Raw genomic sequence first — 27,511 nt, 5'->3', positions numbered from 1 at the left:
GAGACAGAAAGATTCAGTTTGATCTGCCCTCCTCCATATAACAAGAGTGTCTTTTAAGGTTAAAATTACTACTGCTCACTCTACCATCGGTCAATGTGGATTCAGCCCTAAACGGTGTCCTTTTTATCCCGATGATCGATCCCTTTTATCACAGTTTGGAAAACCTCCAGCTCTTGCTCTGTGGAAAAGCTTTTCAAGAGTGTGCAGCCATGCTAGCAGCTCTGCGAGGCTGTACTCACCCACAGCTCAGCTTTGAGCTAAATGCTAGCATCGTCATGCTAAGCTGTTCCAAAGACAATGGTAGCATGATGATGTTTAGCTGGTATAATGTTTATGATATTCAGCGTGTGTCAGCGTGCTAACTTTTGCTATGCACTTAAGCATAAATCAAAGTACAGCTGAGGATGATGGGAATGTCATCAGTTCTGCAGGTGTTTGACAATAAACCAAAGTAAAGGAAATGGAAATGTTTGACCTGATGACAGCAGCAGAGGAAGGTCAGAGGATCACCAACCTTTATACAATTCTTCCCGAGGGGGACATCTGAATCAAATTTCATGTCAATCCATCCAAGAGATGTTGAGCTATTTCAGTGTGGAAGTGGTGGACTGGCCAGGCTGCTCTGTGGTCAGAGGCAGTTAGTCGTGCACTTATTTTCCACACCAACAAATGCAATTCTATCACTCTTCAAGTAGCGCTCAGCGTGTGATGCATCATCACAAAAGGCTACCTGCTAAAAGTGTAGACAGTGTCTCATTATTTGACTGAAGCTGCCTGTTTCATCGCCCCGAGCGAAGCCGACTCTCCCTCCGTCTCCCTTCCTCTCTCTGTCTCTTACTCAGAGGCATCTGCCTCATTAACCACCATCAGCATTTTGTTTGCTGTGTGTGATGTGGATGTATTGGGAGTGAGGTAGGGGGTGGTATCAGTGTGTGTGTGTGTGTGTGTGTGTGTGTGTATGTGCAGGCAACTCTCATTAGGCTGGAAAAACATTGACATTTTTGCCAGAATCCACATCATATCTTCTCTTCCTTTATGTATCAAAAGGTTCCTCCAATCAACTCCCTGGTGTGTGTGTGTGCGCGTGTGTGTGTGTGTGTGTGTGTGTGGTAGTGTGGTGTGAGACAGATGTTTGCTGATTCGACAAGTTTGCACTGCAAACTCAGCCCAATTTAGCCGACAAAAAACATGATGCCACACAGACGTTCATGGTGACAGCCCACTCTTAATTTTCTCTCCTTTTAATTCAAGCTCTCGTTCCCTCTCTCTGTTTTTTCTCTTCGACTCCGTCTTCTTCTTCTTCTTCTCTCTCTGTCTGTCCTCTCTTTCACACACACACACACAGCACTGTGTGTGATTACACCCGCAGCATTTCAGCTGGATGTTCTGGAGTTGTTTTCCTTGTTATAGGCACCTCTGACTAAGTCTCAACTTTCACAAAGGACACTCTCTTCCTCTGTCAAACTCATAAGCGAGGAACATAAAGCGCTCGAGGCTTCATTGGATACTACATTACAATACAGACCGTATATCAAACACATTACGATGCAGTATTTAAAAAAGACCTACAGGAATGGATGGGTTTTGGGATTTATTGCAATGCAATACGGCAGTCATTACAATATTTTCTCAGTGTTTCTATTTTACAATGTACAAACTAGATAAAAAAAAGACCATAAATAAACAAAATGCTTCATGTAGCTAATTCTCAGCATCAAACAAGAGACATGTACAACTGACACAGATGGATGACATTCTACTCTAAATGTCTAAATCGACAGAAACAATAATTTGTACAATTAAAAAATAACCAAAAACGGAACATTTAAAAAAAAAAAGTAATCATACAGTCTGTTAGTATGATCCTCCAGTATGAAACAGGTAAGAGCTCCTAATGATACATTCTGTCGGGCTCCTCTCGCTCTCTCTCTCGGGGTAACTTTGCATATTCAGAATATTCAAAGATAGCTGACGTCTTGACAAGGGAGATTCCATGTCGTGTGCATTCACGCAATGGGCACACACACGCACACACACACACACGCACTCACACACACACACACGCGCGCACACAAGCAAACACAAGAAAAACGTTTTATTCAAGTCAAGCCCAAAGCAGCGAAAGAAAAGTTGGAAGCCATTCTTGCTTATGCACAGCCTTACACGTCAGCCTTCACAAAACAGATAATAAAATAATGAAAAAGAGAACTGGATAAGAGGATGAGGCTTCAGCCTGAGCTCGCAGTAGCTTAGTGCTATCTGTGGCCATGTCCAGATCATGGTGTTTAGAAAACTCCACAGGAAGGAAGTTCACAAAAGTGCTGCTTCTCCTCTTTTCACTCCGTACTGTTACTTTACTCCACTCTTTGTACTCCCACTGGTGAAAAGTCCCTCTAAAGTGCATGGATGAGGTAAATGAAAATTCTTCTTAAAACAGGTTTGTATCCGTCGTCCGGCTCAGACTGGAACCATTGTGTGTTGCATGTGCTGCATATGAGACAACATTTCTTGCTGCACACTAGAAATGAGTATGTCCTGGTGTGACGGTGTGATTATTCCAAGTCTGTCCATCTCCCTGTGGGTGCAGAGACAAAGATTTATGTTCAAACACACAAAGCCAAAACCTGCCGTACTGAAAGGATGAAGCCGGGCGGGGAGATTTCTTTTTTACCATCAACAATTTCAGGAAAATTGGCAGACGCTTTCGTCCAAAGGGACTTCATTTTTCCCCGAACACATAACTATTTGGGTTTCAGTGTCTGCTCAAGGACACGGGAACAACCTGACAACTCACAGCCAACCCTGTCCACCAACCGGGCTACAACCATTATGATCAAGTTCTTTGTGTAAAGCCCGATATAGTTTGTGCCTTTGTGCCACAGAACTCCATTGTCATTCAGTACTATAAAAACACATGAAAGACTAAAGCAACAAAGCAAATCGACGTTAACTAGAAGCCACATCCCCGAGCATGCTCAGTGACACGCAAATGCAGAAGTTTCACATTAAATTTCAAGTTCCACATTCATTGCAATTAAGTGATGTGTCACTCACGCATGGGTGTGATTCTTTTATGTGTTTTTAATAGATTTTGGATGATAGCAGAGCTCTGCGACACAGAGGAATAAGCTACATCAGACCAAAGCATTTAGTTGGATAAGCTCACTGTTGGTTTGGGGGTCTTCAGGGGAATTGTTCAAAGAAAATAAAAAGATGAAACAACGCTGGCATTATCCTTTAATTAAAGGAATACTTCACTGTTTGACAAAATAGAAACTGGCGCACATTACTCACTAAATGGGGCAATTAGAGTACAGAAACATGTTTGTGTAATTACACAGTACTAGTGCTGTAAGGGATCTACTGACATCTTGACAAGTGTAAAAGTTCAGTGTGTTTAATGGATCATCGAGCTCCTCCTTCCATGCGCAGCGAATAACAGTTATGCAGAGAAAGCATGCACAAGTTGTCCCCCAAGGTCTGATTTTTCATTCATGTTTCTTCATATGAAGTAGTTTGTTTGAGCAGACTGAAGCCTAAAGAGTGCCAGACACTGGCCACGTTCGAGTGAAAGCACACCAAAAACGCTTTATCTCTCTCTCTCTTTCATGTGTGCAAATAAATACGTTTGTGCTCCCGTAATGCCACAAAATACAGCAAAAGTGGTGAAATTGTTGTCGGACTTCTTTTCTCCTGTGCCAGGTTTTCACCGTGTTGCGTAAAGGTGTTTCTCATCCTGACTGTAATATACGGAAGAATTAATATATGCTGAGTAAAAGCAGGGATGTGATTCTCTTTGTGCAGCTCATGTTTTTGCACTAAGAAATATGACGAGTGAACTCTCACTTTAATCCATTTTCACACAGAGGTGCACTTACTGGTGTGTGAGAGCCAGGAGCCTGTCAAGGCTGGTGTATCCAGCTGCTGCCAGAGTGTCTCTGTACCTCTCCAACCCGACGGACTGCAGCCACACGCACACCGACCACTCTGGCACACACACCTCCGGTACGACCGACACGCACACCTCTGAACCCACCCCTGACTCCAGCATAGTGGCTGTGGGTCTGCAAAAACAGAGAGACGGTGAGAGCAAGCGGGTTGGTGGTGGCAAAAATGCTGAAATAGGAGTGTGAAATCATAATTGAAGGAGCGCTGTGAATGTAAGCCTAATAATCCTGGTGAAATAATGTAGGTGTGGGTGTGAGCACAGAATGAATGCATGTGTTTGGCTACATTAAAGGGATATGTACAGTATGCATTTCAATGTACTTGTCTGTGATCTGGAAGCCTGGATTTACACGTACCTGTCCCCGCCTGTGCGGCGCAGAGTGCCGGGGTTACGGATGAGTTTATCCAGCATGTTGAGTATCTGGCTGAAGGTGGGTCTCTCTGCTCGCTCTCGCTCCCAGCAGTCCAACATTAACTGGTGCAGCACCACAGGACAGTCCATGGGAGCAGGAAGACGGTAGCCCTCTTCGATCGCCTTAATCACCTAAAGGAAGCACAGAGGTGGAGGTTTTATGTGTCTGTAACAGGTAAACTTCCAAAAGCCAGAGTTCAGGTAAAAATGTTCCACGAGTGGTGAATTAAAACAATAAAAAATAAGAATAAACTTTTGCAGAGCTCAGAAACAGCCAGAGATTCAGTGTTTGTCCCAGTTCCATACTGTGTTCTCAATAATAGCATGCTACATTTTCTCAGTACATTGTGTTTGCAGTATGAAAGTATGTACTAGTACGAAACAGCATGAAATAAATCAACATACGTTACAGCTTTGTACAGGAAACGATGAAATACGTGGGCCAACAGACGCTTCAATCAAACTGCCACTTTGAAGGACCCCTGCCAATTAAATTTCACAAAAAGAAAGCAAAACCTTTTGCCGAAGATTTATTGCTTTTTTGTTGTTTTCCAAGATCTTTCCAGAGCCGTCTCACCACCGTCTGCAATTTATTTTAATTTTTTGCAGCTGTGAGCAGTCGCTCTATTTCCTTTGTACATTACACCGTGGGACGATACTGTTCGTCAGGGGTTTTCAAAGTCCGACGCTGTGGGCCCCCCAACACAACTGAAACAACTGAACCTTTTGAGCCTTAAGCCTAGAACAAAATATTACAGTGCAACATAAAAAAGTTAATATTCAAGGATTTTGTGACTCCCATTATTAGTATTTGTCTTACTCCTATTCGGGGGGTAATCAGGCTCTAAGTTTTGTAACTACAGTTCTCATAGTTTTGGGGCTTGCAAACACAAAGTATAATATTTCCATGGAGCCGGTAAGTTGCTCTACAGTTAGAGCCCCATTTTTAGCTACATACATTTTGGCAAATTAGCACCATTAAAAAGTATGCTGAGTTAACTACTAGCGGTTCCTGTTTGTAATGTGCCCATGGATGTCCAGCGATCAGAGGCTTCCTCTGATACGAAAGTAAACATTCATTTATTCATGATGGACACGGACTTATGATTCAGAGTATGCAAATAGTGACAATCTGGTGCGAAGGGTTTTTAAAGACCTTAATTGCCTCCATGAGCTGTGTGTCGCAGCCCCTGCTGCAGCTCCAAGTGCTGGCCAAATCAACTTCTCTCATTTATACTGAAACCTTAGTGTGTAGTATGGACTAAAAAAACATTGGTTTAAAGATGCTTCAACTGTATTTGGTTATGAGATCAGTCTCTGCCACCGTGTTTTCACTAAGGCAAATAAACCAAAAAAAAAAAAAAAAGATCAGCTCAGTGAGCACTAATGTGCTCCAGAAATGAATAAATAAATAAAAAAAAAAGACAGTAAATAGGATGGATAAAGTGTCTCGAGAATGGCTCATCAGGAATGTTTTCTTAGACTACAACAGTGCTGCAGATGAAATCAATCATGTTTGAAAATTTCCATATGCCAGAATGCCTCTTTGACCTACTCAAACTTAACAAGCTTTGATGGCAAAGTGATTGCAAATTTGCTCTGAAATAGGATTTTTGTCTCACATCTCAAAAACTGTTCAGAACAACTAAAGTGCCCTTAAATTTACATAGTGTGTGCTTGGCACAGGGACACCACTAAGCAGCGATTTTTATTCATTTTTAATGAAGCCTAAATATTTATCTTCAATAAAATGTGCTGTGACTGCTGAACAAAATCTTGGCTTGCTGCCCTGTCTGTGGATGATTTAAAGGCAAAATTTACATCTTTTTAAATGGTGCAGAGGTCAAAGACACTGGGTCAGGATGCAGTATGTCACACAGAGGACGGTTTGTTTTCCTCCAGAAGTTCCTGCTTAAAATATCCTCAAGAAGTGGCGCCTTTTTCCATTCATTTATCTGTTTAAACGGGGCTCAATGAAGCTGGAAGTAAAAGTTGAATTTGATTTCTACAGCACACAGACCACGTTTAAGGGAACTTGTAATTGATGTTAACGTTGTGACTGGTGGACTGACAGTTGTTCAGACAGGGAACTTGACGAGAAGCTCGAGCGTTCATATTTTTGGCCGTCTTCCCTTTCAGTCATGACAACATTTTACTCACCGACTTCACTGCTAAAATCTGATAGACAGAGTTTCACAACAGAGTGTACGCGGGCGACCGCATGAGCCATCGTACAGACAGCTTTTCAGTAATCCCCACTTTGACCATATTACATAAACCACTGGTTTGGAAATGAAAATGAAGGTGAATCTTCAAGTTATTACTCAAACTATAAACATTCATTAGATCTTCAAGATCTACTTCCTGGTTCAACTCTGACCTCCTGTAAATACATCTCACACGAATCAGCGTGTGAGGTTGTGTTACCACTCACTCTGCTAGTCACCGCTAGAGAAATCGATGCTCTCCATCTAACTCTGCCATTCCTTGAAATTCATTCAATTATAATGAAGGTGATCCAGTATTTTTATTTGACATGCAAAGGACTTCAGGAATGAGCTTTTGTCCTTGAGGCAACTCATATGTTAGACGATAGAAAACTGACTCACGTCCTGGTTGTTCATGTCCCAGTAGGGTCTCTCTCCGTATGAAACCACCTCCCACATGACGATGCCGTAACTCCACACGTCGCTGGCCGTGGTGAACTTCCTGTAGGCTATGGCCTCTGGAGCCGTCCATCTGATGGGGATCTTCCCTCCAGGGGAGAGATAAGTCCCAGTGGCCTCCTAAAACAGTCATTTTGGTTAAGTGAATTTGATTATTGACGTAAATTTAAGATTAATTCTGATTTCTATTGCTGAAAAGTCTTTAAGAAACGTTTTTTCAAAGGCAGTTTTAAACAAAAAAAGAGTGCACATAAACAGGCTGTGAATAAACACTAATAAGGTGGAATCAGGAGACAAAAAAACAGCAAGCTGTATGTACATGCTCACATCCAGCTTCTGTGTGTCTTACCCTTGTAGTGTAGGCAGCCTCTGGGTCGTCCTCCAGAACCCGACTCAGGCCAAAATCAGACACTTTACAGACCAGGTTGCTGTTGACCAGGATGTTTCGTGCTGCCAGGTCTCGGTGAACGTAGCTCATGTCTGACAGGTACTTCATACCTGAGGCGATGCCACGCAGCATGCCAACCAGCTGGATCACTGTGAACTGGCCATCATGTTTCTGAAACAGTGAAGTTATAGAGAGATGTTATCCTGGACTCCCACGACTGAGAGCATTTTATCTGTGATTTGCTGCGATTTCATTACACTGGAAAAATGCTACTCCATACTTGATTTATGTTCGGGAAAAAATAAGACGATAAAATGCATGTACCCGAAGAAAAGCATCCAGAGATCCATTTTCCATGTATTCTGTGATGATCATCAGTGGCTTACCTATACAAGCAGAAACATTAAGCTGAATTAGAAGGTGCACAAAGCTCAAATACTACCACTAAGAGTTGGTAGATTCTGTCAACAACTCACATCTTGTGACGACACCCTCCAGCCTGATGATGTTCGGATGGTCGAACTGTCCCATGATGGAGGCCTCGGACAGGAAGTCCCTCCTCTGTTTGTCGGAGTATCCCGCCTTCAGACTCTTGACGGCCACGTAGATCTCCCTCTTTCCGTGCACGCGCAGCCGACCACTGCACACCTCCCCAAACTCTCCTACACATATTGAGCAAACAGCAGTGTCAGCGCCAAGTAAGCATGTGTGTGTGGGTTAGTGTGTGCGTGTGTGCGAGTATTAATGCCAGGCTTACCCATGCCAATAACCCGCTCAATGTGAATGCTGCTAACATCAATCTCCTTGGCAAACTCGTGGATGGCCTGATCGGGATCTTCATAGGTGAACGGGTCCACGTAGATTTTGACTCCTGCCACGGAGGAGAGGCGGGAGAGGACAGGAAACGCGGGAGGAGAAGAAGGGATGCAGAGGAGGGTGAGAAATATGAGTTGTATAACTGCTGCATATGTTATGTAAATGTCTTTGGCTGTATGTGTATAAGATGTGTGCAGGTGGATCAGAGAAAAGAGCAGAAAACAGGGCGTCCATCTGTCTCTCTGTCTTTTTTTTTTTACAGTACAGTATATGTGTGCGTGTGTGCATGTGTGTGTGCGGTACCTGGGTTGAGATGTTTCTCCTCCTCAGAGTCTTGCTTTGTTTTACTGTACTTGCTCCTCCTGATGAGACAAAAGAAATGATGGACAGTTAATACACAGACATAGAAAAGACACGGAGGCCTGCCAGAGCGCGCCTGAAACCATTTCTTTTCACTTGTCTGACATGTTTTTGTTGTGATTTTTACAGTTAAGAGAACTGACAAAGGGGCATATGTGTCATTGTTTTTAATTTGTTTTTTGTTTTTTTCACCAGCAACGCTGTGCATTCATTGGGTTTTTCAGGATTTGCCGCAATAGAAAGCGATGACAATGAGAACAGAGAGCAACGGGCTGCAGGAAAGACGCAGAGCGAGCAGATGAAAGCATTTACGGGAGAGAGGGAGGAGGGGCGATGCCTCAGGTAGCGCAAGATAAAAGGTGTTTTCCATTAAACAAAGAAACTGTCAAAACCAGCTTTGTGAGTGAGCAGGTGTGTGTGTGTGTGTGTGTGTGTGTGTGTGTGTGTGTGTGTGTGTGTGTTTGTGGGCACTTGCGCATGCTTGTGTTCGTGTGTGTGAGTACGCACGCTGGCGGAAGCTGACACACAAGCTGTGCTGCTGAAGAGACAGTAATGACAAGTCAGGGACAAAGGGATTATCACTGTCTCCACTCTAATCCCCTTTAAAAGCTCCAGGTAACACACACACACACACACACATTATTTAGCCACACAATAGCAGAGGAGTTGTGTGTTGTTTGTGTGGATTGGGGCAGTTCAAAAGCAGTAGTTAAGGTAGAGGCAGTGCACATACTGACGTCAGTGACGCACTGATGGGAAACTTCTAGACAACACAACAAGCCTATAGGTGTGCATGCCTGCCTGTATGGATGCATGTGTGTGTGTGTGTGTGTGTGTGTGCATGAGTGTGTGTGTTTGTGTACCTGCGGCTAATGATGAAGACAGCTGCAGATATCAGCAGTAAAATTCCAACCCCGCTGACAGACAGCAGCAGGAAGGCTGAGTTGACTCCTTCTCCAATCAGAGGGAAGGGATCTAACGAGTAAGGACGCAAAAGTCACCAACCACAAACTTGTAAACTGCGTCACAACAAACTTTTAACGCAGCGTCAAAAACCGATGAACATGATTGTCAGAATACCTGAATTGGTGGAGAATTCAAACGGGGCGCTGAACTCCCCGTATCCAGCCGCTGTGCGAGCACGCACGTGGAACACGTACACAGTGAGGGGGTTGAGCCCCGTGACATCAACGCTGCGAGAGAAGGTCCTCATTATGCGGTAAGACCTCTCTCTCTGATCCTGATTAGACGGGACAAAAAGAGGGGGCTCCTTTCAGCGCCTGACTGCAAATCCATCTCTGCTATCAGTGAAATACAAACAGCGTGCCAGCGTATTGACATTCCAGACAGCCAGTCTGAGCTGCATTAACCTGCAGGTGCCTCACCTTTTCATAGAACTTGACCTCGTATTCCAGGATGACCCCGTTGGGTCGATCCGGCTGTTGCCACGCCAACGACAGACTGTGCCTGGTGACATCGGTGGCTTGGATGGACGACACCGGAGAGGGGGCTGAGAGAGATGGGCAGAGATAAATCAGTGACAATAGTGTAACTTCGTGGAGTGACATTCTGTATATGATGCTACCAATAAGATCGCAGTCTCACCGCCTTGCATACACTCTCTGTGGTGCCTGTTTGTCAACAATCCCATTGACCCAGTGCACCTGAGAACTGACCTAAATCTCATCCCTCCCTATTCCACGGAGACACGGCTCGATCTCCACTCGCTCTCCTCTTACGTCCCTCCACTTTCCACCCCTTTATGGCATTCGTCCTCCTTTGTGGCTGTTCACATGATATCGGGCCATATGGTGGTGCAGGTTGGACTTGACACATCCCAGACAGCTCTCACGCTGTGCACACACAGCTAAGTTATTTCCCCGGGGCACTCGGGACTAAGCAGGTGTGCCGCTTTCTAAATGCCACCGCAAAGACTTAAAGCAACGACAGTTGAGATGTAACAGCATGCAGAAAAAAGCACACGCTGGAAAACTAATGGAGAGCATGTGTGAGGAGCGCCACACACCAGCTGACACCTTCACAAGCAAAATGAAACACGCCATAAAATCTGGGTGATTTTTCAAACACTTCTGTGGTCGAGAGCTGACACAAGGAAAATCCCACCCTTAGATACACTCGTGCTGTTATGTGTCAACAATTTTGCTATGTAGTGTTGTAATTTACTACGCCGTATCTACTTTCCCTCATCCGGCTCTGTCTATTTGTATTTAAGTCAGTGATTTACATTTTCCCTAGAATACTTTGTGACATCCTCTTGAGAACACCCCTATAATTAATTCAGCTGTTGTTAGGTGTAGGAGGACAGAGTAATAACTATGGCAGCTATGACAGTGATAGTAAGTAGCTGAGAGAAAGCAAGAAAAGTGTTTTGTAGCTGTGTGTCATTGTGTTGATGATGATGTGAGTGGAGAGACTGGTGTCTCTGCCTGTTCTGTGATGGATGTGTCCTCGCATAATTGTTCAACATCAGTCTTATAGCATGATGTAAACAACACATTTGAAGTGTTTTGCAATATACAATCTTGCTAAACAGTATGACAATGCGGTCGTCTCTTTTATGCTTCAAAAAGTGTGTGTGTGTGTGCGTGTGTGTGTGTGTGTGTGTGTGTGTATCCCACATACATATCCTTACTGATTTGAATGCAAAACCACATCACCAATAGCTGTTTTTCATCGCTGAAGTGTTTTGGGTGGATACTAGCTTTAGTATGTAGCTATGTACCAAGCTTGTTCATATCATGCCTCCACACTTCTGAACATTACTCATGGGGCCTTGCTTCCCTGTGGGCCCACTTGCAGTGAACAGCAGTTTGCATTGTGCTGACCCACTTACGGACAACATCTATAAGCAGTTTTTGTGCTGCTGCACCACTCAACAATCTGACAAACACATTCATCACACTTCTTCTCACCGGCTTGGTTGGTGGTGACGGTGACAGACACGCTCTGGGCTGCCCCTGCGCCGCTGGCCTGGGAGACGCCATTGCGCGCATGTACAATGAAGGTGTAGTGTGTGTGGGCCCTGAGCTCGCTCACCACCACCCTGGTGGTCTTCAGGCCGGTCTGGCTGGGAGAGAAGAGCACGTCGGAGCCACAGGGCAGGCAGAGCTGAGAGCTGGAGCCTGAGTCCAGTTTTGGGTAATCTCCAGGCACTGGCCTGCTCTGGAAAACACCCCTCCCTGACTGGACTTCAGATCCAACAATCCCCTGGTCTGACTGCATCCCCAGGCCGCTGTGCTGAGCCTCGGGCTGGGAGATGCTGCGATTCCTGGGGAGGGCTTTAGCGCCAGTCTGACTGTGGCTCCCTGCTTGACAGATGAGACACTCCAGACTGTAGCTGGTGTCACTTCGTCCTCCAAGCCGGCGTGGGGGGGCCCACTCCAAGACCACCGACGTCTCGTTCACCACAGAGATGAGCTGCTGCGGGGCTGACGGTGGCTCTGAGGAAGAGACAGGGATGACCAAGCTTACAAACTTACATTACATACTGCACATAGTGGAGGTGACGTGCGCGGAGTGTATGGGGGGAGGTTGCTGTGAGATGCTGGCATGGGTCAAAATGCAGACATCTGGCATCAGACTGAAAACCATACTGTTCAGAGATGTTTTTGATGGGCTGGATGTTTTCTTCTGTGGTATTTCTTTCTTGTGTGTGTGAGTCTGAGAGATGGAGTGTGTGCGCGCATTTTTATTTTCCCAGGCCAAGGAAACCATGTGCCGTATATAGGCATAATTAAGTTTATGACACACAGACCGAGGTCTCCAAGTCTGTCACACAGGAACTACTCAGAGACTTAGAGAGAGAGAGAAAGCAAGAGAGAGAGAGAGGGGACATTTATTCACTTCTCAATGTCTTTAGTTATCATTCCCAGACAGGATGTAGATGGTGGCTTAGTCATAAGTAATGGGATCATGAAACAGGGGTGGCATTCAGACAAGTTTGTGTCTCTCCCTGTTTGGTGGAGATAGAGAGGTCGGGAGACAATGAGCATGGCTTCTTTTTGCTTGAATTTGCAAGCAAAACGCACACATATTGTCTGTGTTTTCAGTCATGTATTGTCTTACTATTATGTGTAAGTGTGCATGTTCTTACGGGTGCAGGCCATGGAGGGTGGGTCGCTGTCAGCGCGGAAGAATCCAGAGTGGCAGGCGCAGACAGTCGCCCCGTCTCTGAGTGAGTGGCTATGTGGAGGACACTTAGAGCATCCTGCATCTGAAGACTTGGCCTTGTAAAACCCAACAGAGCAGGCTGGGGACAGACAGAGACAAAGAGAAAGACAAGATTTAAAACTCTGCTTTAAGAACAATGCTTCGCCAGGGCCACCAGCACCAGAACATACCAATAAAAGCATGTCACAGTGAAAACACACCTCTGAAATGAAGTGACAACATGTTACCTTGGACAGAGTTCAAACAGTACTCAGTGGGGGTTTGGACCACTGGTGGCGCTACGGAGCAATGTTTTGGGGAGTGGGTGAGTTTTCATGCTCAACTATCATATTGATAAGTGCCTCATACACCCCATTTCAGCTAAGCCGAACCTTCCCTTTAATTTTTATAATGATTTTTTAAAACCAAAAAAATAAATTATTCGCTACAGCTCATAAAATGTACATATTTCCTGGTTTTCTTTGTCTTTTCTGATAACAAACTGGCTGCTGTTTTGGACAAAATAAGCTGTCTAAATATGTCGACACGGGCTCTGGGAAACTGTGATAGCAATGTTTCACTGTTGCTGCAGCTGCTACAGTTAACAAATGAATCAAGACAATAATCAGCAGATTAATTAAAAATGAAAATAAATAATTAGCTGCAGCTCTAATGTGCAAAATCACACAGGTGTTGGCGGAGATTTCCGGTTTCACATTATCCCACTGATAAACACTGGTTTCACAATATTCAATGAGTGCAATATTGCAAATGACTCATGAAAAAAAACATGTTGTTAGTCAGTTTATAGCAATTAAAGTCCAGCCTGATGTGGGCCAGTTGACCCCTGACCTTTGATACACTCTTTGTTGTCTTCCATGTTGACAGCTCAGACAACCCAGACAACAAGCTAATCAACACAATGTCTGCATTTCAATCTGAAGATAAACAGCTGTAAAGAAAAACTCTGAGGAGAGACATAGATATAGCATGAAAGGGAAGGGCACTATGAATTCTTTTATCTTTGATTTTGACGAGCAAAGAAAAGAAACACCTAAAAGAACACTCAGCGATGAGCTCCCACTCACGCACACAGAAACCAGAAACACTAGAACTGAATACATCAAAACTCCACGCTGCCGGCAGCCCACACAAATATAATTGACATTTAAATATATGAAAGAGGAGAAACAGAGAAAGAGAGAGGGTGAGAGAGAGACAGAGGGGGGTGGAGGGAGAGAAATCTTCTCTCTGTATACCAAGAATTCAGGCATTGACAGAGCAACAATAAAATAAATGAGTGCATAATTATACTGCTTGACATCCACTGGTGAAGCAAAAGAGACGGTAAAGCGTGGCTGGTTACAGACATTTTTTCTCTCTTTAATTTCAGAAGGAAATCCTTCATTTGTTTCTAGTGCAATCACTTTTTCAACACCTTCTTTTTCATCATTACACCCTATTCATTCTCCTTCCTCAATCCCACCATCTTTCCCGGTTCTCTCTTCTTTTTTTTTTTCTCCACCCCTTTCACATTTCCAAGGGAGATGAAGACATCCCAGTGGGAGTGGATAGGAATGTGGGAACGATGTGCGCGCGTAAATGTGTGTGTGTGTTTGAGTGTGTCAGGGTGCTTTATGACACTCTCATCAGTAGATGAGAGGGAGGAAGTCTCCTCTCTGTAATCTACTCACACCGACCATCCTGCCCCATCTGCGTGAGCCTCCGTAGATTTGCTCTTTCACACACTCACGAGCCCTCCCTTTCACATTTTTCACAACCTCCCTCATTCGCTCCCCGCGCACTTCCTCCTCGACCTCTACTTATCTGGCTTTGTGTCTCTGATAACTCTCTCACTCTTGCTGTATCTCTGTATATCCCTTTCCTCTCCAAGTGTCAAACCGCCAGAAAGCTTTGAAGCGGCGTTTATGGCTCGATATCGATACCAACTGAAATCAGACCGCACACAAACACACAAACCTGTAAGTCCATAAACACATTTACATCTGATAAGGTTGCCTTTCATCTGGTGAATGACGCACCATAATGTGTCAGCTGACATCATCAAATGCAAGATAAAATACAGTATCATCACTCTCCTGTTGCGCATTCCTTTTTAATCATAATAATTCATCTTTGTTGCCCACTCATTGGAAATTCATCTTTGGCTTCAAAGCAAAGCACATGGTGTGATAAAAAAATAAAAATAAAATAAAGGGGCCTGGCGACATGGTGTACACACACACACACACACACGCACACACATGCACTTCAGAGCTTCCTCTGCCATGGGTTAAAACACATGAGATAAAAACAAGGCATGTGTATTTATGAAGGTTTGTAAGCCACACATGGGAAAGAGTTAAAGGGAGAAAGATAGAGAAAAGTATTTGACCTGCAGAGGACTTAAGGGATGATTATAGGGCAAAACAAGACTCTGCCAGGGGGTAGCACACTGCCTTTGTCTCTGTCCCTCCCAATCCTCTATCCTTGTCTTCAACACAGAGGACAGAATGAAGGAGGAAGAGAAAGAAAGGAGCGAGTATTTGAAGCCATAAACTTCCTTCAGCACCCTCTCATGTCTCTATTCTCTCTTGTCTGTAGCCTTTTGTGTCTTTTTTAGCACTGGTTTCGATGAGGGAAGGGAGGGGTGGGGGGGGGGGGGGGGGGGGGGGGGGGGGCTGAGTGCTGCTGACCTGGAATAAGAGCTCATGAGGGTGTCATTAACCCGACATTAACCCTACGCTACCAAGGGCCACGCAGAGCCTGAGCTCGACCAGTAAACCGGGGGAGACATGAACGTACACAAATACTGATAAGATAAGGTGAGATCCTGTTTAGATGTGTGTCTGTATGAGCATGTTCACATTTTGCCTGTTAGCAGCAGAGTGAACAGGCTGTTATCAGCTGCTCGTCCGAGAAAGGGAAAGAGGGAGTGCAAAGGATGGGGAAGGATGACTGAGAGAGGCAGCGAGAGAAAAAGACCGGCAAGGAGCGAGAGATAAAGAGGTGAGGAGAGAAAAAAAAAGGGAGTGAGCGGAGAGGAGGGAGAAGAAGCGGAGGGGAAGGTGCCCTTTGATTACTATCAGCATTGTCGGCATTTGCATATGCATTCTTCTGCTACCTAAAATGCAAATGCGGCTCACTGCGAATCCAACTAAGAGCCTTGTCGGCACACTGTATGTGTGTCTGTGTGTGTGTGTGTGTGTGTGTGTGTGTGTGTGTGTGTGTGTGTGTGCGCGTATTCCCCTTGACCCCGTGTTATCTGTCATCATCCCTTGTTCCTCCACTGCAGAGGGGTGTAGATGGAGGAAGTACCCCCGACCGCTCCAGCCTGACACCTGTCTCTGTGATGGATGGAGGGAGGGACAGATTGACGGATGGATGGACGGATTGATAGACTGTCACATGAGAAGGCGGGACACTATTAATCACAGGGGTCATGCCCTGTTAATTAAAACCCACAGAACTGCTGGAGATAAGACGCGATTGTTATCTCTTCCCTACTGTATGTCTTCACTGAAGGGACAGCCAAACTCACATTCCCACAGAGCCTGCAATCAAATTCACCTCATATCTCACATGGGCACTGGCTTCTCTTTAACTTTGCGTTCGAAAGCTTAGGAATGTGCTGGGTGGAAGCAGCAGCTTTAAGTTTGTCTAAATTTAAATACTCACAAAAACTGGTGGTTTAAAGAGAAACGTGTGTGGATTTGTGTGAGCGTGTGAGTGCGTGCCTGCTCGAGCATTAGCATGTGAAAGGGGCTCTACAACAATAACCCCCCCCCCCTCCCCATCACACTCTGATCACCCCCCGCCACCAGCAGCAGCAGCAGCAGCAGCAGCAGCACCCCCACCCCTGACCGTGGATCAGGGAGAAGAGTTGAGGAAGAGAAAGGAGGGATAATGAGAGCAAGACAGAGAGACAGAGAGGCAGAGCGGAGCTTGTTCCGATGCCAGAGAGCTACAGACGGACTGGTGGAGCTGGCAAACCTCCTCTACAATAGGAACAACCTGGGAGAGGGAGACAATGGTGCGTGCACACACACACACACACACACACACACACACACGCTCGGGAAAAAAAAACCACTTTGATTGTGATGGTGGAATGCAAACCATTCCCCCCCACCTGGGTTTGGTTTGCTTCACACTATCACTTGTGCCATTCCATTGCCTGCTTTGTCACCTGCCATACGTGCGCGCACACACACACACACACACACACACACACACACACACACACACACACACACACAAACACACACACACTCCTCCCTCTCTGTTTTCCCCACCACACTCTTCTCTAGGCATTCCTGGGCAGTCCTCCAAACTGTGAGTATATGGGAGGGAGGTCTTTGTCAGGCAGAAAATCAGAGATACAGTACACACACACACACACACAGACACACACACACAGCCACACACACATTAAATCAGCAATCCAACATGTCCAGAGTCCAGAAACGCGATGCAATAATTAGAGAGACTGAATACAGCGATTACGCACTCTCTCTATCATCCGCTCACTCTTTCTTTCTGTCATCTCTCTTTCAGCGTGGCTGTCTTTCTCTCTTCTCCCTCTTTTCATCACTCTCGTCCAAAACGCTTTCTGCTGTTGACGAGACACTGCAGGTGCGTTGGAAAGAAGCACAAGCATGAAATCTCTCTGGACGCAGAAACACTCACTCACACACACACACACACACACACACACACACACACACAGAGAAACATTCCAACCCTCCCAGGCAGTGAGCAGAATTGAGCAGAATCCGACGACAGAGAAAAAGGAGGCCAGTGGAGAGACAGTGAAACAAAAAGCAGAAGGCTCCGCTTTCATCCCTCCTCTCTCCGTCCGTTCACATTTCAAATTCTCTCTGTTGTTTCTCCTCTTTCTGCCTCTTGTCTCTCCTCTCTCGTTTCCGATCCTCCCAGACGGATCACAGCTGTCAAACTTTTGACGTCTTCATCTACCTCGGTCATGACCCTGCACTCTGCAGCTAAACGCTCTCTGTATGTATGTGTGTGTGTGTGTGTGTGTGTGTGTGTGTGTGTGTGTGTGTGGCTGTCACTCAGAGTTTTTGACGTCTTCTTCAGGCTCAGTCATGACCTCGGTCTTAACCACGGGTTTAGAAAAGAGGGGGAGTTCCCTCTCTTGTGTTTCTCTACTTGTCCCCTTTGCACCCGACGACGAACCCCCAGCGGGGGGAGGGGCAGCTCTGTATTGATGCCTACTGCTGTCAGTGGCCTTCTTTCAATCCCCCTCTCGCTCTATTCAACATTTAATCCCGTCTTCCTCTCCAGAGCTTCTCCTCTCATCCTCTCCATCCTCATTACTCTGTGTCAAGACTGAAATGAACTTTTCACATTTCGCCACTTTAGCTGAGTCTACTACTGTTTAAGTTCAGTTCAACTGGAATGCTAAAACACACTGGAAAGCAAAAGCATGAGGTTTCGCAGGGACGCAAACTGTGGACGTAAGGCATCGTGTACAATATAAAAATGACAAAGACCACTAGTCCACTCTTCAATGATGATCATCATGATCAATTTTACTGCTTGTTCTCATGAAGTTCGAACATTTTTCCTTAATATCTCTGGTGGAATTTATTGCAAACAATTCACATTTGAATGTGCGTAGTTGCATGATATGTGTGTATTTGAGTTATCTTAGCTTAGCATAGAGAGTGGAAGCAGGGGGGAAAACAGTTAGGCTAGCTCAGAATTCACTAATAAACATGTTACACCGTGTTTGACTCATTGGTACCAAAACCAAATGGCACGCTGCTGTTGAGGGGGGTCCAGGAAAAGTGACTTCCTCCATCTTTTCATCTAACTCTCAGTTGTACATTTCCTGAAATGTACAACTGTTCTTTTCAGCTATTTGGTGCATAAAACGAGGATAAATGTCTCCTTTCTTCTGCACTGTTCAAGTATGAACCCACCCTTAATCACTGGGTGTCTCTGTCCAAGCTATATTCACTCAGTGTCTGTCCATCTGTCTTTAAACTGACTGAGTGAAGGCACGCAAGTCTGGAAGGTCCAGTGACGGGAAGCGAGACAGGTCATCTAAATCTCCTCTCAACTCTACAGCGAATCTGCCTTTTCCCTCCATCCCGCCCGGCCCTCCCCCTCTCTTTCTCCCTACAAATTTCAAACTTAAAATGGGAGAAGGCGTCTATCCAATACTGCAGGGTCAGAGTTTTCGCTGAGCAGCATTCGCTATTCATCCGGACTTTGATGGATTTCCACTGAGGCAGCTGAGCCCGGCCAACTACGCTGACAGGCAGCGAGAGCGGGGAGACGGCGGACAGAGCAGCAGATAGATAGATGGCACTTCACATCTGCTGAAGGTTCAACAGAGTCAAGGGTCTCTCCTAAATCTAGTTGAGGAGGAACATCTTTCAGGCCTCAGGGACCACCCCGCAAACCTCCTCCTCTTTTCAGAGAGAACAAACGGGGCAAGCAGGGTGGAGGTTTTAGAGAACATTTGTCACATAGAGAATTTTGGCTACTGCTCTTCTCATTGCAAAGAGAAAAAAAAACTTTTTTTTCCCTCTTTATCGCCAACTGGCACCGACTGCATCCCTCTCTTTACGTCCATCTCTCCGTCTTTCTCTCTCTCAGCATCTCTTCTCTTCTCTTTGAATTATGAGTCTGTTTGTTATACAATTAGCCTGCTGGGATAGGCTTCATAAATAAAACTGAGGGAGCAGATCAGTGAGTCGCTCTCCCTTTTCTCTATTGGTGTCTGTCCATCTGCGTGTGTGTGCGTGCGAGCGAACATGTTGTGTGTCTGTTGTGTATGTGACTGAATAGGGGGAGTGAGGCCATGTTGTAAAAGTGTCTCCAGCGAGTCTGTTGTTCCCCGTTCACCCCACTTTCTCACGCAAATGCGCACATTTAGTAGTCTTCACTATCACAACGGCCACTTCCAAACATTACACGTCATCCTCGCCACATGTACGGTGAAAGGTGTGAACAGCTTGCATATTTGTTACTGTAAAGTTCAGACCAGATTTGTAAGTGATAGAAAGACATTTTTTGTCCAGATGGCTGTTGTTATGTCAGCACACCTCACACTGAGACCTGTAAGATTTACTGATACTGCACAACTTTAAAAACTGTTCTCATCTTGGATTTATTAAAAGATATTGGGTGAACTGACTGAGGGTGCTGAAGTGTTTTGATGGTATGTTCACAGTCAGAAATATGTAATGTCATTACTGCCAGTTATTGGGGGCTACTTCTAAAAAGAAGCTGAAAGGACAAAGTCAATCTTCTACAACCTGCACAGATGAACACTTTAAAAGACGAGTTTGACATCTAAATAAACTTATTTGCTTTCTTGCAAGTGAGATGGAAGAGAAGATCGATATCATACTCATGACTGTATGTTAAAAATAAGACTGTAGTCAAGAGATAGTCAGTGTAGCTTAGCACAAAGACTGCAAACAGGGGGACAGTTAGCCTGGCTCTGTCCAAAGGTAGCAAAATCCACCTACCAACACCTTAAGCTCACTCACATATCTCTTTGTCCCATCCATACAAAAACGCAGTGTAAAAATGACACATTGCAGCATTGCGGAGGTGTGTCGGACTCTTTGTTGACCAGGTGAAGTAACTCTCTGGAGTCTTGTCATCACCGTGAGGTTGCCAGGCAACCCGTGGAGCATCAATAAGATATAACATGTTAATTAGTGAGCTATAAGGGTGCTGGTGTGTGGATTTGTTATAGTCTTTGTGCTAAGCTAGGCTATCTATCCCCCGACTGTGGCTGTTTTTAAAGTGCTATATAAATAAAGTTGAGTTGAGTTGAGTTGAGCTGACTCCACCAGATATGAGAGTGTAATCTTCTCATCTAACTCTGGGCAAGAAGGTGAAAAAGTGAATTTCCTAACCTGTTGAATTGTTGAAAACGTCACATCTGCCATTAAAAAATCCAAATGCTGATTATCTTAATATCTTTTACTATTACACACAGAAAAATGCAAAAATACAAAGCGAATTCAAGCCATTAAACACTACAAGATTGCAATTTGTGGCATAGTTTGTTATTACCAACCTATCTCCGAACTGCATTTGATCGGAAGAAATTTATGCTTCAACTCTTCAATTCTATAAAAGGTAGAAAAACATCTGCTCTGATGAATTTGTTGTTGTGGAACATACATGGTTAAACTCATGTGACTATCCCCTTTAAAATCACTACAATTCTGAACCAAATCCTCATCAATAATTAAAATAATCCACAGAATAATCAAACAGGTGTTAATTACCACACAAAGCAAATCTCTGTTCCTGTTTTCCATCATTAGGGAACAGCTTGTTAACTGAAGCGCTGAAGATTGTTACTGATAGAGACTTGGGACTCGGATTTGGCAACACAAGGAGACCAAACAACAAACGACGATACACCCAGCATCTCTTACCTTTACACGTGCCACTCTTCTCTTGATATCCTGGGTTACAGAGACATCCACCAATAGGAACCAACCACTCTCCATCAGCACCACAGTACATTTTAGGCTCCTCTCTTTCTTCTGATTGGTTGACACAAGACCCTCTGACCTCCACTAAGGAAGAAGTGTCTGCGCCGGTAACGGTGTCGGGAAAAGTTGCCAGGTTGCGGACAGTGAGCGGGCAGGTTTTGTAGAAGACTCTGACGGACACCAAAGCGATGCAGGCGCCAACGTCCTGAAAGGCCAGGTAGAAACCCTTCCGGGTCGTGACCTTTACGTCTCGCACCTCAGTGTTCAGTTTCATGATGCGGTCACCAACGTCCACCTAGACGGAGAGGCCGTGACATTATTGAAATGTGCAGTAAACAGCGTCGGCCCTTATTAATTCAATTTGCTTGTTCAAGCTAAAGTGGGAGTAGCTGTTAAACCATGGCTGATCTTTCCCGACATTTCCAGCATTTGGCTCTCATTCAGATTGATTTCTATTGATTCCAAAGGTAAAATAAGCCGTAATGCCTACAATGCTAAAATCAGAAGCAATATTAGTAAAGACTAAGCAGAAGCACCCTGCCAACATTCCTGGGACTCAGAATGGACATCCAAGATAAAAGTGCTTGTAACACAAATAAAAAAATCACAGCTAAGTGCCGCAGGGGGTTTTATTTTCAAGAGCAAATTAAAGTGTGCGGAGGAGGGAGGACAAAGAACTCAAAGCCTGACTCAGTTGTTTAGTGTTACCTGGGTGAAGCTCTCGTCTGCTGCCACAGTGTCCACCTTAATGAAGCTGCTCTCTTTGATGTAGCTCTCCCTGTCTTCGTTTGATTCGTGGTAGTACAGATTGAATGTCTCCTACAAGACAAAACGGACAGAAAAAAAAAGTCAGACCGAGGCGTCTATTTATCATCATCAGCGCTCATCTTTTCTCTTAATATGATAATGAGTCAAAGGGCGGTTTGTGCTTGAATAACCAGCAGCTGTAATATATAATAAAGCTCCATTAGCAGCAGTCTCTCCATTAACTAATTAGCATAAAAGTTAGCATGTTAAAGAAGTCATGCCTTTATGGCAAATCCTTGTTGTCATCTAATTTTCTACTGCACCCGACTCAAACAATGAACATTATGCTCTGTCAAGACATCATAAGCATGTTTCTTGTACCTTGCATGTGCCGGTGACCCCTGGCAGGCTATTACAGTCTCTCAGGGTGAACTTGACTTCAACGTAGACCCGCTGAGCGCCGGACCGAGGGATCCAGTCTGTCCTCAGCCAGTTGTTTTGATTGGGTTCTAAGACATTGCACACCTGGTATGTTCTGATGGGGATGTTCTTCTCATCCATAATACTCACCTCCTCCCACTGGAAACAAACACACATGCAATCGTATTAGTACCTTTCTGAGGGGATGCTGATTAGTGCGGACACTCAACAACATAGGCCACCACTTCAGAGCCTGTATCATAGATAGATGTTTAGATATTTAAATGTTCATACTGTCAGCAGTATGAAAATCAATTAGTCAATACTTGAAATGTCATGGCAGGTCAAACTTTTTTTTTTCATTCAGTAAAGTTTTATATCTAAAATGTGATAATTAGCCGCAAAGCAGCAATGTGTTTAAGGGATGTCATCAGAACATGAAACCTGGGAAACAATCAGCAAACACAGATGTTGTGAAAAGGATAATGTGAATGTGAAAGCTTCTTGTATTTAAAAGGTTGCTGACTCTGAAGTTTCAGACATCCCAGTTTCTGATGCTGAATGCACCAACAAGGTTTCAAGGGTTTTCACTACAGTCCCTGGTGGCAGCTGCAGATGATGTCTTTTTGTCAAAAAATAAATAAATGTGGCTCAATGTTTTCTGTGATGATTACAGAAAGGTTAAAATCTGTAAAAGTTCATTTTCATACTGTACTGGCATGAATTGAGACTTATTTGGTACAATGTAGGTTTAACTCTAAACTTAACTCTTCACTCTTTAAAAATCTGTAGCTCTAGTAGACACAAAACGACCCTTACACAAGCAATGACTGGAAAAATCTGCTTACTGTGGAGAACTTATCTTGTTTTTCTATCCACTTGAGGCAATTTTTGCCCTCATAAATACAGAAAAATCCAGATCTAATACATTTCAGATGCTGGGGCGCTACTCCTCTAATTCACTGCTGTCATTCGAAAGCTCACAGGCTAACATTCATTCCCGCATCAATATTCTGCAGTGGACAGTGGTTCAGATTTGTTGCAACTCCAAGGATATTCCAGGCACATTTCCATACAAGTGAAGCAGGCTCAACCTTCGCTGCGCCATCCATCTCAATAGTGCCGACTATTTGCCTTGTACTGTGACCCTTCAAATGACCGCTCAGCCTCCCAACTCCAAATTGGCTTTTTATTGCCACTGAATAATAATCTGCTCTAGTGAGAGCTGTATACACACTAAATGCAGCGTGTCGAAAGAGAGAGAAAGAGAGGTAGAGTCAGAGAATGCCAGAATGTGTGTGTGTGTGTGTGTGTGTGTGTGTGTGTGTGTGTGTGTGTGTCTAATAGAGCCTGATCAATATGTCATCAGGGCCGATCTTAATGGCCAATGTTGACTTATCACAGATATACTGATAAATGAATATTGGTGTAAATGTTGGCAGACGTGGAAAAAGACTGCAGTGCAGTAAATGTTCCATATGCCTCATTTTCACGTACATTTGACCTAAGCTTTTCTTAATTTGTATTCATTATTGATGTTTCTATAGAGATTCTACTATTTTTTAATTATTCTTTATTTCCAGTGATGTTTACTCCTGAAATTTTACTGTCTCGCTGTAATTTTTGACAATCAAGTTTAATGTTGAAACAGCGGCAGATTTTTATTATTCTCAAGTATCAACACTGGTGTCAGTCTTAAAAATCAATCATCAGCTCCTCAGTCTGTAACTGTGCACTCCTCTATGAATGCATGTACGTGAACATATGAGTGTGTGTACGCATGAGCGAAAGCATGAGCGCACGGTCACTTTGTGTGTGTTGGTGTGTGTTGCTGTATGTTATATATATGTGTGTGTCTTTGCCGAGTATATGTGTATCGAGGGAGAGAGCTGTAAAAAAAAAAAAAAAGCTGTCATGGGGTATGATGCCTCCTTGTTCGAGCCTCTTTAGAGTCTTTGTCAGCAGACAGAAATCACAGCTGTCACAAGAAAAAAAGCTCTGCACTTGCCCCAACCATACAGAGATGGTGTTTTGTGTGTGTGTGTGTGTATGTGTGTAGCTGATGTGGAAGGTGGGGGGTGCCTGTAATCAAAAGCTCAGTGCGTGCAGACCAGGACCCCGTCAATCAAACAGCATGTGAGAGAATGAGAGCATGGTGACTGAAGGAATAAGAGTCAAGTTCACCAATAACTCTTAAACCAACAAAGAGGTGAGAGAGAGAGACACTGAGCAAAAGGGGGAGAGAGAGAGAGAGAGAGAGAGAGAGAGAGAGAGAGAGAGAGAGAGAGAGAGAGAGAGAGAGAGAGGAAGAGGAGGGCCATATAGATGGCAGATCATAATGTACCAACAACAAAAAGTACAAAAGATGAGAGGATATGATATAAAACAGACATTTCCAGGATTCATCCTGGCAACGGCATGGTAGTAAAAATCCCTTAAAAATGACACCCACCACCAAGCTGGTTTATGCCTTCTCGCGTGCCAAACACAACGCCAGCAGCCAGCAATCTCATATTAGCACTTAGGCTTGGTGAACAACAGCACATTTCAAAATCTGTGGGATGATTCTTTACAGTTTCCAGACCAAGTGTGTGTGAGTGAGAGATGGAGTGAGTGTGTTTTCCAAAGAGAGAACAGGTTGTAAACAGTGTATCTGTTAAAAAAAAAAGAAAAGAAAAAGAAGAAGAAGATGAAGAAGAGCTCCCACTCACCCCTCCCTCTGAAGGACTGGCTGCCCATTTCAGCTCTCCTGGCACTGTCCTGGTATCCAGCAGGGTCACTAAAGTACACACAAATGCAGGTGGTTTAAGGGCAAACAGCCCACAGTGCTTCAATCAAATAAATAAACAAAATCTTTAGGAATGAGAAATGAGTTACACTTCTGCACTTTGAAGATCACACCACAAGAGCACCTAAATAAATGACCACTGAGCTTGGGACAAACATGGATTTAGTGGGACATTTCCCTCACTTGATTATCTACAGCATATGACTACTTTTAGGGATAATTGTCATCGCCACAACAGATCAGACAGTTTCTATAATTTCAAATTCCAGCACTGATTTATCTAAAGGCTTCAAATTTTGTTATTGTAAACAGGTAAAAACAGACAGCATGAGTTTTAAGATTTAACTGTTTCTGAATAAAATATAAGGCACACAAAGCTTTACAGCAGAGTGTGGCTCCAGTGGCCTTATCATGTGTAAATATCCAAGAAACAAAAGATTTTCGTGACAGCTCTGGAAGACAGAACGTGTGGCTGAACTCCTTAGGGGCACAACTCCGCCAGAAAACCAGAATAAATAACAAGCGAAATTTCCAAAAATCCAACTCTTTGGCTTTGCTCAAGTTTCATGCATATTCGCCCTGCTCTTTACCATCCTGGGACGCGCGCGGAGCGCACGCAGCGGTGAGTCCCAGCGTGCAGGAGCGGAAAACGCGAATGTGTCACGCAGCTCAGACGATTCCCTCCGCACTCACCTTCGTTGGGTGAATAAATCCTCGTCCTCGAACTTGAAACTAGTGTTATTATCCAGATGAGCGTGGAAAATATTCGCCGTAAATTTGCAGCCATGTGTGCCGCGTGAAAGCGTGTGTGTTCCCCGTTGGCTCTGCGCGCTGGCTGAAGCGGCTCCATCCCGGTGGGAAAAGTGAGTGTGAATGAACCCAAGTGTGAAAGCGAGTTGGATGCAGCAGCGGATACTGGGGCGGTCTCTTACACTAAGATGCTTCCCATAATGGTAATTCAAATGACATGAGCCAAATGACATACAGTACTGAGGTCCGTATCAGCGTCATTGCATCAACTGCACTGTCTATTTATCTAAAAAAAAAAAAAAAAAAAAAAAAAGGCGAGTGAACACGGACCACACGGAAACGGATTTTGGAAATGGAGGATGTAGTTTGTTAAACTTATTTGTAGGCTGCAGGGATTAAACCACGGGACCCTAACAAGTAATTGCCCACCCTCCTGGTTTTGAAGCGACTGAATAACTTTAAATAAACGAATTAAAGGTGCCATTTGAGCATAATTTTTCCAGAGACACTCTCAACCGCAGGTAAAGCCAGCCATGAAACCACTCATTCAAGATAAATAATGGAGGATATAGTTAATAAATGCCTTTAGATAGTTGTAGTGGCTCGTCAGAAGTGACATTAAGCAGTGATAATCCTGAGGGGAGCCAGCAGGCACGGGGTCATTACACGTCACATCACGTTTTTTTTTTTTTTTTTAATCTCCACAGCCTGTCGCATCAACACCAAAACATGAATGTGTCAAAATTTCCTGATGTGTGGCTGAACTGCTTGAATTCAGCTGCCTTCAGGCCAGCGGAGGTTGTTGGTTATTGGAGGCTCTTTGTCCTGAGCAGCATCACATGAAGAGTGTGACTACAGCGCCACCTGTTGATGGCGGTGGGGGGAAGGAGGAGAAACTCACTGAACGCTCAGGGCTCATTTCATGCAGGCTGTTGGATGTTTTCAGGATAATAAGAGGAGTATAAGGAGCCTCAATCATTCCCTCACCATCTGTCAACTACACTTTCATCATTTTCATCTAAAAAGCCCCACAAGCAAGGACATAATACAGAAATAGGAGCATCGTAACAACAAGGCAGTTATAAAGAAAAAGGCGCAGGACGAAGGCCTCGTGTATAGTGTGGTGGAGCAAACAAAGAGCAGGCTCATGACCCGTCCTCCTACATGCTCCCTTCTCACAAAGACTGCAGCTAACAGTCTCTCTTGGTGGAGGCACAGCTTGAAGAAGTAAATACTTTCATTTACATTGATCCGGTGGGGTTTTCCCCTATCGTACACACCGAGCACAAAAGGTGAAGCAGAGATGTGCTCACGTTGTTTAGTCCTTGTTTAACATGGACAAAGGCAAGGTCTCATAACCCCTGGTGAAATCGACCGACAAAGAGCACAGAATTACAAGTGTTTGGCTGAGTGTTTCGAGCAGGGAACTGTATGTGTGAGCGCCTGCATTTGAATGTATGTGCTTGTGTGGCTCTCCGTCTCAGCCGGTCTCCATCTCGCTTTGTGTCTTCACAGTTGCTACGCCGAAACCATCTCGATCCCCTATAAGGC

The 27,511-nt window shown here is 44.4% G+C and overlaps 1 protein-coding gene across 1 annotated transcript; it reads right to left on the bottom strand.

Moving 5' to 3' along the window:
* Positions 1-1,576: 1,576 nt before the first annotated feature.
* LOC143328972 (ephrin type-A receptor 4-A-like) lies at positions 1,577-26,248 on the bottom strand. Its single transcript, XM_076744542.1, has 19 exons — positions 25,904-26,248; positions 25,134-25,201; positions 22,384-22,581; positions 21,964-22,074; positions 21,196-21,550; positions 12,705-12,860; positions 11,524-12,051; positions 9,976-10,100; positions 9,671-9,830; positions 9,454-9,565; positions 8,534-8,592; positions 8,172-8,285; positions 7,891-8,076; positions 7,739-7,800; positions 7,376-7,585; positions 6,970-7,146; positions 4,305-4,492; positions 3,879-4,064; positions 1,577-2,575 (listed from the first exon to the last, which is right to left on the bottom strand). Exons 1-19 carry the CDS (start codon positions 26,058-26,060, stop codon positions 2,458-2,460), a joined length of 3,270 nt encoding a protein of 1,089 aa, XP_076600657.1. The 5' UTR covers positions 26,061-26,248; the 3' UTR covers positions 1,577-2,457.
* Between the last annotated feature and the right edge of the window lie 1,263 nt (positions 26,249-27,511).

This window comes from Chaetodon auriga, chromosome 12 (assembly GCF_051107435.1).
Source record: "Chaetodon auriga isolate fChaAug3 chromosome 12, fChaAug3.hap1, whole genome shotgun sequence".
In the NCBI taxonomy this organism is placed as follows: Eukaryota; Metazoa; Chordata; class Actinopteri; order Chaetodontiformes; family Chaetodontidae; genus Chaetodon; species Chaetodon auriga.
Note: the sequence above shows the minus strand (reverse complement) of the source record. Positions and strands in the feature narration are given on the sequence as shown.